At 45.7% G+C, this 11,323-nt stretch overlaps 2 protein-coding genes across 8 annotated transcripts in view; one reads left to right on the top strand and one right to left on the bottom strand.

The window, feature by feature from the left end:
• Nucleotides 1–2,047: 2,047 nt before the first annotated feature.
• On the top strand, nucleotides 2,048–11,318 carry AKTIP (AKT interacting protein). 6 transcript variants are annotated; one of them, XM_060132584.1, is made up of 10 exons: nucleotides 2,048–2,177; nucleotides 4,571–4,684; nucleotides 5,855–6,060; nucleotides 8,278–8,342; nucleotides 8,427–8,527; nucleotides 9,044–9,132; nucleotides 9,211–9,309; nucleotides 9,402–9,509; nucleotides 10,303–10,363; nucleotides 10,531–11,318. In XM_060132584.1, exons 2-10 carry the CDS (start codon nucleotides 4,643–4,645, stop codon nucleotides 10,639–10,641), a joined length of 882 nt encoding a protein of 293 aa, XP_059988567.1. In that variant the 5' UTR covers nucleotides 2,048–2,177; nucleotides 4,571–4,642; the 3' UTR covers nucleotides 10,642–11,318. The 6 variants fall into 6 exon arrangements, with proteins under 6 accessions (XP_059988567.1, XP_059988569.1, XP_059988570.1 ...); XM_060132586.1 differs by having other exon boundaries at nucleotides 2,069–2,181; XM_060132587.1 differs by having other exon boundaries at nucleotides 2,080–2,153.
• The window catches only part of RBL2 (RB transcriptional corepressor like 2), a 51,838-nt gene continuing 45,445 nt past the window's right edge, over nucleotides 4,931–11,323 (bottom strand). Inside the window, exons 23-24 of one of the 2 annotated variants that reach the window (XR_009537314.1) lie at nucleotides 7,935–9,100; nucleotides 4,931–5,858 (exon numbers count right to left, since the gene is read on the bottom strand). The gene's annotated coding sequence lies outside the window, so the exon portion shown is untranslated. The remainder of the gene's footprint in view (nucleotides 5,859–7,934; nucleotides 9,101–11,323) is intronic. The other variant, XM_060132582.1, reaches the window with a different exon arrangement.

The raw sequence follows: 11,323 nt of genomic DNA, 5'->3' as shown, positions 1-11,323 counted from the left end.
GAAGGCCAGGGATCTGGGGTAAATCTCGCTAAGCCCTAGCCAATCATGACAGACTCATTCCACCTGCCCTTGACTGGTTTCATTGAGGGCAGAGACCCAGTGACTCATTTCTGGTAAGCATCGCTTGGGGGGAGCTTCTGGGAAAGGGTTTCTTGTTCTTCGAAAAAGACCTTTGGGAGAAAAGGATGCTTTTTATTTTGCTAGACATTGTCACATCTGGGTGTGTCTGGAATGGCAGCAGCCATCTTGCGACCAGCCTGAAAGCAGTGCCTAAAGCCCAGAGTGCCACCGCTGGAACCTGCCCTACACGTGAGGCAAATCCCCTGGCTATGCAAGCCGATTTGAGTTGGGTTTTCTGGCATGTGCGGCTGTAAGGATTCTGATATGTGTCTGAAGCATCTGGTGCCAAATGGGCAGTTGGATACGTGCAGCTGAAGCTCAGTGGAGAGGTCCGAGCTGGAGAAATATATGTGAGTCCTTGGTGAAGCTGAGGGAAGGGACAGATTGCCAAGGAGGAGGGTAGAAGGCGAGATCAGAAAAAAGTTTAGGAGAGGATGAGACTGCCAAGAAGTTTAGGAGGGATTGGGTCAGAGAGAGGTGCCAAGGGAGACCACCTGTGGCCAGGAGAAAGGATTTCCTGTTTATCTTCCTCTTTATATTGATTGAGACTAATATTAAGGAAGGGCATTACAACATTCCTAAGTGTATTCAAACTGGACAAAAGGAAGTGGCTCAGGAATGTTTTCGCTAGAGGAGGAAGTTGGATTTCAGAACCAACCCTTGGGATTAGGGGAGTTTGGCTGTCTGCCATTTTACAAGGAGGTCATTTTACCAGAATTTCAAAGGCAACCAAAAATTGAACAAACAACCTGATCAGGGAATACTCCTCCTCTTCTGAGTGTAAGATACTGAGTTAGGTGGAGATTGGAAGGGCATCCCAAGAGGAGGCACCATCGTAATAAAAGGCTCGGAGGGTGTAAGCCAAGGGCATCCGTCACAGAACGAGGCTGGAGAAAAACGTGGGAAATGAGATGGGAATATGGGAACGAGGTCAGCATAGGGTGTGCCTTGTAAATCAGGCTAAGTTTACATTTTATTCAGTCTGAAACGGTTCCCGTGGAAGGTTTTTGAACAGTAAGGAGTTAGATGTGGTAAAGGTGTTCCAGATCACCTTTGTTAGGTTAAAAAAAAAAAAATCAGAGGACCAGGCGCTACGTTACCATGAGAGGTTCTCAAACTTCAGTCCGTACCAGAATTACCAGAGGAATTTGTGAAAAATGTAAATTCCTGGTACTCACCACCCCCCGGATTGGGACTCTATAGGTTGGGTCCGATACGTACACTTTTAAAAAAGCCTTCTGGCAGCGCTACTGCCAAGGCATGAGTTGGGAGTTTAGCTCCCATCCTCTGTATCCCTTCGCTCCTCCATTCTTTGACACAGAAAACGGGCGTTTCTCAATGTTACACCAGAAGTTCTTCCAGGGTCTATCAACCTGACAGCGGCCCCAGCCCCTCCCACGTCGGGCGGACCCGACGTGGCGGTCTCCGGCCCCGCAGCGACGCCAGGGACTGAGGACCGAGCAGGGGCGGGCACCAGGCGGTCGGGCGGCGACCGGGCTCCTCTCTCGGGCTCCTGCCCCGAGCCCGGCCCCGCCCTGCCTCGGGTTTGGAAAACCCGCAGCCATAGCCTGCCTGAACAACAGCGGTGGCCACGCACAAACCTGTGGGCGGGTCTCCATGGTGACTGGCGGACGCTGTGACCAATTATGTACCGGCGTTTGTTTCCGCCCCATCCCTCCCCCGGGGCCGATACTTCCGTGACTGACAGTTCCCTCTGGACGCTGTTACGTAAGGGGAGGGTCAAGTGCGGCCCCACCCGAACCGAGCAGATTTGATTGGCAGGACCTAGTGCTGCCGCCCCAACGCCCCCGGAAGAACGTCCTTGACGGACAGGTGTAGGAGCCACTCGGCGCCGCGAGGCTAGGCGGAAGCGTCCGGGTCCAAGGGAGGGGGGCAGTGGGCGGAGCCGGAGGCTGGGAGCCGGGCGGGGCGGGGCGGGGAGTAGGTAGGGGCTGGGCTGGCTCTGCGGCCAGAGATGCTGAGGGGCCGCGACGGCGCTCTGCAGCCGGGAGCACTGCATTAAAAACACCGAGGTGGGGTGCGCTGCCAGGCAGGTGGTAGGTACGCGAGGGCTGTCGAGTCCTCAAACGCGGACCGCCAGCGTCCTCGGGGCCGGCATTTGTATACCCTACCAGGGGCCCTCGACTCCGTAGCGACGGCGGCCGCACTGGGACACGGGGGCGGGGCTGGGCACCTGTCCGCGTTCGTAGGCACCTGCTGCACCGGCCGCCGCGGGGCCCGGGGCCTGGCGCTGGGGGCTGCCCGGGAGCGGGGCCGGGCCGGCCTGAGGAGGGGAGGTGGGCCGGACCGGTTCGCCCCGTCCGGGGCCCGCACTCCTCGGCCCGCTCCCCACTCCCGGCTCTGTCCCCGCTCCCAGGTTGAGGGGGGCGTCCGAGGCTCGCAGCCCCCCACCAGAGGGTCTCGCGGGCCTGGCCGGCCTCGAGCTATCTGCGAGGTCGGGATTTGGCTCCTGCCTTGCATCATCCCGAGACAGGTTTGTCCAGATTCTCTGCGTGCGCGGAGATGCGTTTCCGCCCCGGGCGCGGGTGCCCGTCCCGGCTGTCCCCAGAGAGACGGGGCCGAGGCTGTTTTCATCTTTTCCCTGGGCCCTGCTCCGTCGCCTCTTAACGTGGAATTTAAGGCTGTTCGGGGTGAGGTGCCTATTTAGGAACTATGGTACATAGGAGGTAAGCACCGCCCGTCTCTTTAAGTTTTGGCTCAGGACAGGTGCGGATCATTCTTATAGGGCCGAGCTACGACTTCTCAGCTGTATGATATAAAGAGACAATCATGTGTTGTTTGTACGACCAGACCAGCAGAAATTCTAAAGTTGTTTCGGAATGAGTAGGACGTGCCTTGTGTTTTCTTCCATCTATGTCACTCCTGTTGGAAAAATGCTGTACTGTGCCTGGGTAAAGTAGATAGCTATTAAAGAGTGTAGTTGCTCATGAAAAGCGTGCTACAATTTCTCGATTATGTCGTCGCTGGAAACAAAGGCAGCAGTAGACAGTACCTCCTTCTTAAAGACAGGAGGAACTGGGACTAAGTTTTATTTGATTCTTAATGGCAAAGTCATAGAATCTTTACGTGTTAGACTTGGAAGGGACCTTACAGGTGACTGATCCACCCCAGTAAATTTACATGGTGGTGAGCGCTGTATCCCAGAGGGACAGGATTCCCTGTTAAATCAGGTCTGTTCTAGATGATGGTTGGGTGCTGCACATTACTCTGGATCTGAAAACCAGTGTTGTTCTTATTTGCACCGAACAGGAACATACACACCCACACAGTTTTGATGTCCCAGCCATTTTGGCTTGTATCATAGTTACCTTTAAAGACAGATTTGCAGAGAGCTCTCAGCAATAAGTTGCTACTTACTGGATGTAAGTCATCAGGTAGGTGGGAGAACCAGAATCCTTGTTACTTGGATTCAATTATTGGGTGGCATTGTATCTTGGAAAGCAAAGCAGCAGTAATGGGCACTGGTAGGGTATGGGACCCACCTGTGGATGTCATAGGCTCGGCAGAAAACAAATTTTTGCTGATTAGGGACATTTGGTACATGCTTCTCTAATGATTTGCTTCTTACAAATTTTGTAAAATGTTGCTTTAAATTTTTACCCTTTTCACCTTCAGCTTGTTGACTGGTGCAAGTAGGAATTTAGCAGAGCTCTGTTTTAAACATGACCAAGCCTGGGGGAAGTCACCAGAGCAGACAAATTACTGTTCTTACGCTCCGCTTGCTGCTTGTCCTTTGCCTCTTCCTTTGTATTTTTAGTAAATGACCCACTGACTTGGTGACTTTTGAGACATGCTTTCTTATCCACTTCGCATAATTCTGCTGTTTCCACACTTGAAGCAGTTGGGAAAGGTCGTTTTTTGTTTGTTTGTTTTGTGGATGGTCCAGACAGGACCCAGTTCTCCCTCCCCCTCTGTCTCGTATGCTCTGCCTTTGGTTGCTAGTTTTGTGGGAGAGAATCATTCTGTACTTAAGACACTCTCAAATCAGCTCCCTTGGATCTTTAATTCCCATAACCCTGAGAACTGTGATAGACCTTTTGTGTCAGTGGGTACAGTGCATTCTGAACCTGGCTTTCCCAGTAGTTAAATGCCTAGACATTATGCTAGTAGCAGCTGCTGTAGTCCATATCTTTTGCACTTCTGGCACCAGAGCTGAACTGTGTCACTGAATATTCTGAATCCTGGCCAAGGACTTGGTACACAGATTCCTGTCGGCATTTAAAGATGGGAAAGAAATTGGAGTCAGGAGAGGGAGGGGGTATAGAAGGAAACTATTTCTAAAGATTTTTCCCCCTAGGTTTTTATAACTACATGTTATATAACATTATACTGTATTTCTGCTTAGAGATACAGATTTAGTTCTTAACTATTTCAGAAGTCTTAACTGTTGGTGTTGGTCTGTTTCTCTGTTTTCCCATCTCATTTTAAGGTAAAGTGAATTCTGCGGACGGAAGAGTTTGATGACACAGACCACTGAATTTCTTTGTTTGGAGTACACGTTATGAACCCTTTCTGGAGCATGTCTACAAGCTCTGTACGCAAAGTAGGTATAGTTGATAAATTTACTGAGGAAGCCCATCTGTGTCAGACCAGAGGCCAAAATAATTCATACCAAGGTTGCCTATAATGTTAACAAAATTACCTTGTTTTTCTAGTTTAGGTTTTACTTTTGGGAAACAATTATTTGGTTGATTAAAGTCAGTTTCTGAGACCAAGATCACATCTCAAATAGAAATCATTCTAGTAATCAAAATTCTGTTATTTTGACTTAGGTTATATTTACACATGATGAAATTTGTGACACTTTATTGTAGTAGTCTTTTGACAAACTGCAAGATTTCATGGTTAGAGAAGTGTTGGTTGGGCAAGACCAGTCCAATATGGTCAAGTCAGACTTGAGGGCACTGGTTTAAGTTTTCTAAATAAAATACATTTTAGGGAAGCTTAAAATACACAAACAAAAAGAAAATGAATGTCACCCATAATTCCACGTGTAAGAGAACACCACTATTAATCTTTTTTCCTGTACACGATGCTGTGTACGCTTTTAATGCAGCCAACTCCGCAGGCTTTGACTGCGCTCGAGCCGAGGAGATGCCTGTGAGACGGCAGTTTAGCCTCTGACTCATTTACCCCTCTGTCTTTGACTAAGAATGACAGTTTATACTGATGATAGTCCAGATGTGGAAACGTGTCCATTAGGGACAAGATCAAAATCAGACCCGTGCAAGTGAGAGAACAGCTTCATTCTTAGTTTCTAACCGAAGTGGTGGCATCAGGTAGTGACTGCTTTCAGTCCTCTATACTATTTATTTTGAGATGCTTAGCACCCGACTTTCTACAGCTAAATGCTAGGGGACCTTTCTAGTCTTGTCTAATTGTATAGTAACCCCTTGCCCTCTTTCTGGGGCCGCCAGGAGAAACCATTTCTTTCTCTGTTTCAAGTAAATCCTGTAAATATTGGCCTTATTGTCTTTATAGGCTGCAGCTGATGCATGAATTTTCTTACGATTTAGCCTTGCTTCAGCTTTGCTCTGCTCTCTGTAATAGCCTGCCTGCTCAACAGACTTTCAGGTCATCTTGATCGTGGTGCTAGAATGTCCTTGTAAAAGAGTAACTCCAGCTTTTCAGTCAAAGACTAAAGGACATCACATGTAGTCTTGTGATTTAAGAATCATCCTAACAAATGTTCTCACCGCTTCATCTTGAATAGCGATCTGATGGTGAAGAAAAGACATTAACAGGGGATGTGAAAACCAGTCCTCCACGCACTGCTCCAAAGAAACAGCTGCCTTCTATTCCCAAAAATGCTTTGCCCATAACTAAGCCTTCATCTCCTGCCCCGGCAACACAGTCAGCAAATGGCACGCATGCTTCTTACGGACCTTTCTACCTGGAATACTCCCTTCTTGCGGAATTGTAAGTTCTGAAACAAACTGGTTAACTTTTGAATGACCCTTGAAGGTGAAGAATGAAACTTATTCTGAAGGACTCAGTAAACAGCAGCCATTTAATCTTAAAGCTCAAACCCATCCCCCTCCAGTATTAGCCTTAATGTATATAGGATGGACTCTATTGCTAGCAAAATCACCTTTCTTCACCAAGGCCTAAGCGGTGTTATATAAATATCCTCTTCTAAAAGTAATGATTCTTATTGAGAGCTTGGCTAAGTAAGATTTAAAGGCAAATGTGTGCTTTAATTTCCATGTCTGTTTTGGAGAGCAAGAGGAGGGGGAAACAGATTTATTAAGCAACCAGGAACTTAATTTTGGTCTACCTTTATATGAGGTGAGGAATTCACCTCTGAAGAGGTTGTTGTAGAGGGTGGGACAGTGGGAGGGTGGCGATCTATTCTTTCTTGGGTCAAACCCAGCTGGAGGTTTGTGCTCCATTCTGGTGATCACCCTGTAAGAGGCATCTATCCTGACAGACTGAGGAGAGGGTCCCCGAAAGAGATGGTCCCAGGAGGAGATGGTCCCAGTAGGCGGAGGTCAGGAAGCCTGACCTTGGCAGTCAGCAGTTGAAGGAACGGGAACCACTGACTTGGAGAAAACCTGGAAAGTACTTATTAAAGCTGTCTTCACCTGAAGGTCCGTCATTAGAAAGGGGATTTGACTTATTCTGTATGACCCGCAGGGGCAGAACTAGGCCATTATGGGGAAGTTTTAAAGATTTGGGCTCCATGTAAGTAAGAACTTGACTGGTCACAGAAGTCAAAAATTGGACTGAAGTTGCACATATCAGTAGAGTGTGAGGAGACGGGCACTTCTGCAGAGTCTAGTAGTGGTACCACAGTGCTTGGCCCATCAGAGGGGCTCAAATAGTGATTGAGTGCAGATGGCCTTTGATTTGATCATTTGTTATATGGGCAGGACGTCTGGAGAATTAATTCTGAATTTCAGTCATGTAAAACTTCCTTTGTACATGAAGTTTAATTTTAAAAGCATCCTTCAGCCGTCCCTCACTGTGCTAACGTTGTAATGGTCAGAGGGTCTGAGGCCCCAGTGTAAATGGCGAGTGTGATTTGGTAGCACAGGTCCCTTTAGCTTTATAATGGAAGCCTGTGTTTGAGGCGAGGCAGTGAGTTGGACAGGCTTCTGTTGTGGCATTAAATCTGCTGTCTGTATTAGGACACAAAATTGCCTTTTTGGCAAACCTCACTGCAGAAGATACATCTGCCAACCATGCTGCTGTTGACATGCTGAATTACAGGGAGTTAAACATGGGATAACTACTTTAAAATGATTGAAATACAAGTGTGGTAGCAAATAGGTCATAAATAAAAACAGACAGCTGAGGTCCAATAAGCTGCTTCGCAGTAACATTCAGGATTGGCAGGTTAATGTGTCTTAAGACCCTCAGTCAACATTGTTCTTTTCAAGGTCTGGTCACAGTGTTACTTGTTTAGGCTCATAGCTCAGCTAAAACAGGAACAGAGCAGAATGGCTGTCAGGTGACCAGGTCCCAGAAGAGCCAGTGCAGCCTCTGTCTTCCCTTGTTTCAGCACCCACCGTTTCCCACGCCACGGCCCACAGAGTTCAAGTGTCTGAGTTGGGGGTAAATTCAGGAGCAGAGTACAGTGTGAGCGCCTCAGGCTGCCTGCCTTCTACCAGGAACACTGCCGCACCGACTGGTGTTCAAACTTAAAATGACCCCCAAATGAGGGTAATTCCATGGAATTTTAATGTCTTAATTACCTAAAGTTGTATTTTAAAAAGGCTTTTAAATGTGTGTGGGTAAGATGTGTTGTTCATGGTCACAAAAGCAATAATCGTACAGATACTCGCACTGACCTAAAATTTGATGTCCAGAATTACCTACAGGTTGGTTTCCAAGGTGGTGTTTTGGGGAAGCTGATTTCTGGGTGGAAAACTTGATTGTGTATCCCTTTTCGGCTTTAATTTCTTAATCTGGGGCCCTTATTTGGCTGTGTTTCTCTGTAAGCATGTGTTATGAAACCAGTAAACAGGCAGCAGTCAGGGCCAGGTGAGAGATTGTGATGACTCTGTCTGTATGGTTAGAGTATCAGCTGCCCTTCAAGGGACTATTCCTTCTTTCAAAAAATGAACGTGGGTGGTTTGGTCTGTATGTCGTTTCCATCCGTGCAATCTCACTGTTCTGCTGCTTCTGTTTCAGTACCTTGGTTGTGAAGCAGAAGTTACCTGGTGTCTATGTGCAGCCATCTTATCGATCTGCATTAAGTAAGAAGGATTTGCTCTTTTTATAGCATATTTGGTTCCTCTGACACAAACTTAGCCTGTAACTGTTTTTATTTTTTCCTACAGTGTGGTTTGGAGTAATATTCATACGGCATGGACTTTATCAAGATGGTGTATTTAAGTTTACAGTTTACATCCCCGATAACTACCCAGATGGTGACTGTCCAGTAAGTTGGGGATACAGTCTGGCTTCTTTTCTTTCTTGGACCCTCCTCACCCTCCTTACTGCAGGAAGAGGGTTTAAGGGGCTTTAAAGATTTCTTGGTTCTTTTCCTGGCCTAATACTTTTATGATTTCAGTTTCCCGAAATGTTTTGTCTACTCAGTAGTCTTTCAGGGGGATTTTTTGCTTTGTTGCATCTTTTGCCATGCTAGCCTCTGCCTTCAGCTTTACTTGTTTCTCTGCTCAGGGTGTGCAAGTGAGGCTGGAAGCTGTAGTACAGCTCTCACTACGTGAATTGCGATTGTTATGCTGTGGTAGAGAAGGGCGACTTTTCCCCTGCTTCACTGCAAAATTTAGTCTTACAGGAAAATGGTGAAAGTAGTTAGGTGTCCCTCTTGAGGCAGCTCTTTGACTTTAAGCAACAAAACTGCCTTGTCCTGAAGCTTCTTTTACAACTTATCCGCGTGGGTTTAATATGCTCCATTGCTTCCATTAAAGGATGTGTCTCTCTTTCAATGTAGCGTTTGGTGTTTGATATTCCCGTCTTTCACCCGCTAGTTGATCCCACCTCAGGTGAACTGGATGTGAAGAGAGCATTTGCAAAATGGAGGTTAGTAAATAAAAGTTTCGTGTGGTGACATAAGCCAGCAAGAGGAAGCCTCAGTAATCCTGCCATATTTCCCTTTAGGCGGAACTATAATCATATTTGGCAAGTATTGATGTATGCAAGGAGAGTTTTCTACAAGATTGATACAGCAAGCCCCCTAAACCCAGAGGCTGCAGTACTGTATGTTACTTTGCTTTGTTATGTAAGATAAATTTGAAAAGATAGCAAAGTAGATTATGTTGGTAACCTTTTGATTTAAACTTTTAACACAGGTACGAAAAAGATATTCAGCTTTTTAAAAGTAAAGTGGTTGACAGTGTTAAGGTGTGCACTGCTCATTTGTTTGACCAACCTAAAATAGAAGACCCCTATGCAATTAGGTAAGTGGTACATTATCAAGATAAACTACACTTTGCAGTACTGTGCTGCTGTTTTCCAGGTGGCCTTAGAATGGGGATTTAAAAGGAAAGTGTATAATCTGTTAGCCTACAACCTTTCTAACTTGGTATCAGCTTGATTTCTGCTTTCAACGTGGACTGACACATTGTGCCAATAGCAAGCTATTTAATGACTTTGGTTTCCTAAGGATCCTTGTAATGTGCTCATTCAAATGTAAGGACTTTTCTTTCCAGTTGGAGCCCCTCTTAAACTCCCACACCCCAACCAACTTACAGATGTGGTGAAAGGAGGGAAGCTGAACAGTGTGAATAGTGTGAATGATGGTTCCTTGAGCAGTGTGTTAGTTTATGTTGAGGAAGGGTGTCTGCAGGAGTATTGAAAACGGAAGCGATTGAGCTCTTGGGCAGCACTGGTGTTGCTGTGCATAGTGGGAGTGGTCAAGGGCTTGGGCTCTACGGTTAGACTGAGTGACTTTTGCACTTACTGGCTTTGGTGACCCAGAGTGATTACGTAATTTTACTGTGCCTCACTTTCTTCAAGTAATAGGACTTCAGGGGTGGTTGTGAGGCTTAAATGAGCTAACCCATGTAAAGTGCTAAGGGATAGTTATTGTGAGAAAATCATTTAGATAATGTCTAAAACTTACATATTGACAACTGATTAAAGATTGTTCCTTGTTAACTTTTGTTAGGGCAACTGGGTTAAAAATGTAAAAAACAATGGATGTTAAACAAATTTAGTAAGCTATTTTTTAATATTTTTCTCTTCTCGAAGCTTTTCTCCATGGAATCCTTCTGTACATGATGAAGCCAGAGAGAAGATGCTAACTCAGAAAGTAAGTAGATTACCAGTTTGGAAATCGTTAACTCACTGTTTCCTTTCTAAAATATCTTCACTGGAGACTACTCAGTATATACAAATAACTTTTGAGGAAACAAATTTGCACAGTGCTGAAATCCCCTCATCAGTCATTTTTTAATGTCTGTTTTTCATTGTGCCTAGAAGAAGCCTGAAGAACAGCACAATAAAAGTGTTCACGTTGCTGGCCTGTCATGGGTAAAGCCTGGCTCAGTACAACCTTTCAGTAAAGAAGAGAAAACGGTAGCAACTTAAGAGCTGGCGAATCTGGTGCACCGTGCACTTTCCTGCTGGACTTGGGCTAGTAGAGCTGACCAATGGCAAAGGACTGCCTGCAGAGTAAAACGGTGTGCGCAGTGACTGGTGTCAGTGTTGTCCGTGTATGCTTAGGTTCTAACAGCAAGTTCTGGAAACCTCTCTTTACGTAATGCATTACTTCTGTCAGAAGTGTCTTCAGGGTGGTTATCTAGTTCAGTACTCCAAATTCTTGGGGACCTGGAGGCTTATGCATTTTTCTGAATATAATGCTAAAGGTAAGTTGCATTCATTTAAACTAATGAAGTAGGCGGAGTTCAGCCCTATCTAATGATTTTTAAATCAGTGGTTTCAGGTGTACATATGTTAGGATATGGAGAGGAGATGTATAGAGAGAGCAGTTTCCATAGCTTATTAGCACTTTTAAGTGGAAGAGCATTTGAACCTCAGTCTTCAGCCTACTGTGTTACTGATATACAAACTGCTGTCACTGAGGTACATATTAGGTGAGTGAGAAGAAACCAGAACACTTGTTCATAGTTTTTTTTTAAGCAAATTACTTATTGTATTTTTATGGCAGGAGGGAGAAAAAGTGTTAAAACGGTTTCTAATGAAGTCAGATATTTAAATGATGAATGACTAATGTGTTTCGTAGAGACAATAAACCAATAAATGATTGTTC

Source organism: Lagenorhynchus albirostris, chromosome 19 (assembly GCF_949774975.1).
Source record: "Lagenorhynchus albirostris chromosome 19, mLagAlb1.1, whole genome shotgun sequence".
Taxonomy (NCBI): Eukaryota; Metazoa; Chordata; class Mammalia; order Artiodactyla; family Delphinidae; genus Lagenorhynchus; species Lagenorhynchus albirostris.
The sequence above is the reverse complement of the archived record's forward strand: the minus strand, read 5'-3'. Positions and strand labels throughout refer to the sequence as shown.

Bases quoted from the DNA above. Each gene is read 5' to 3' on its own strand.
- AKTIP (XM_060132584.1), top strand. From the start codon at position 4,643: ATGAACCCTTTCTGGAGCATGTCTACAAGCTCTGTACGCAAA. The intron at 8,528-9,043 runs GTAAGTTGGGGA...CTTTCAATGTAG, and splicing joins ACCCAGATGGTGACTGTCCA to CGTTTGGTGTTTGATATTCC. The intron at 9,310-9,401 runs GTATGTTACTTT...CTTTTAACACAG, and splicing joins AACCCAGAGGCTGCAGTACT to GTACGAAAAAGATATTCAGC.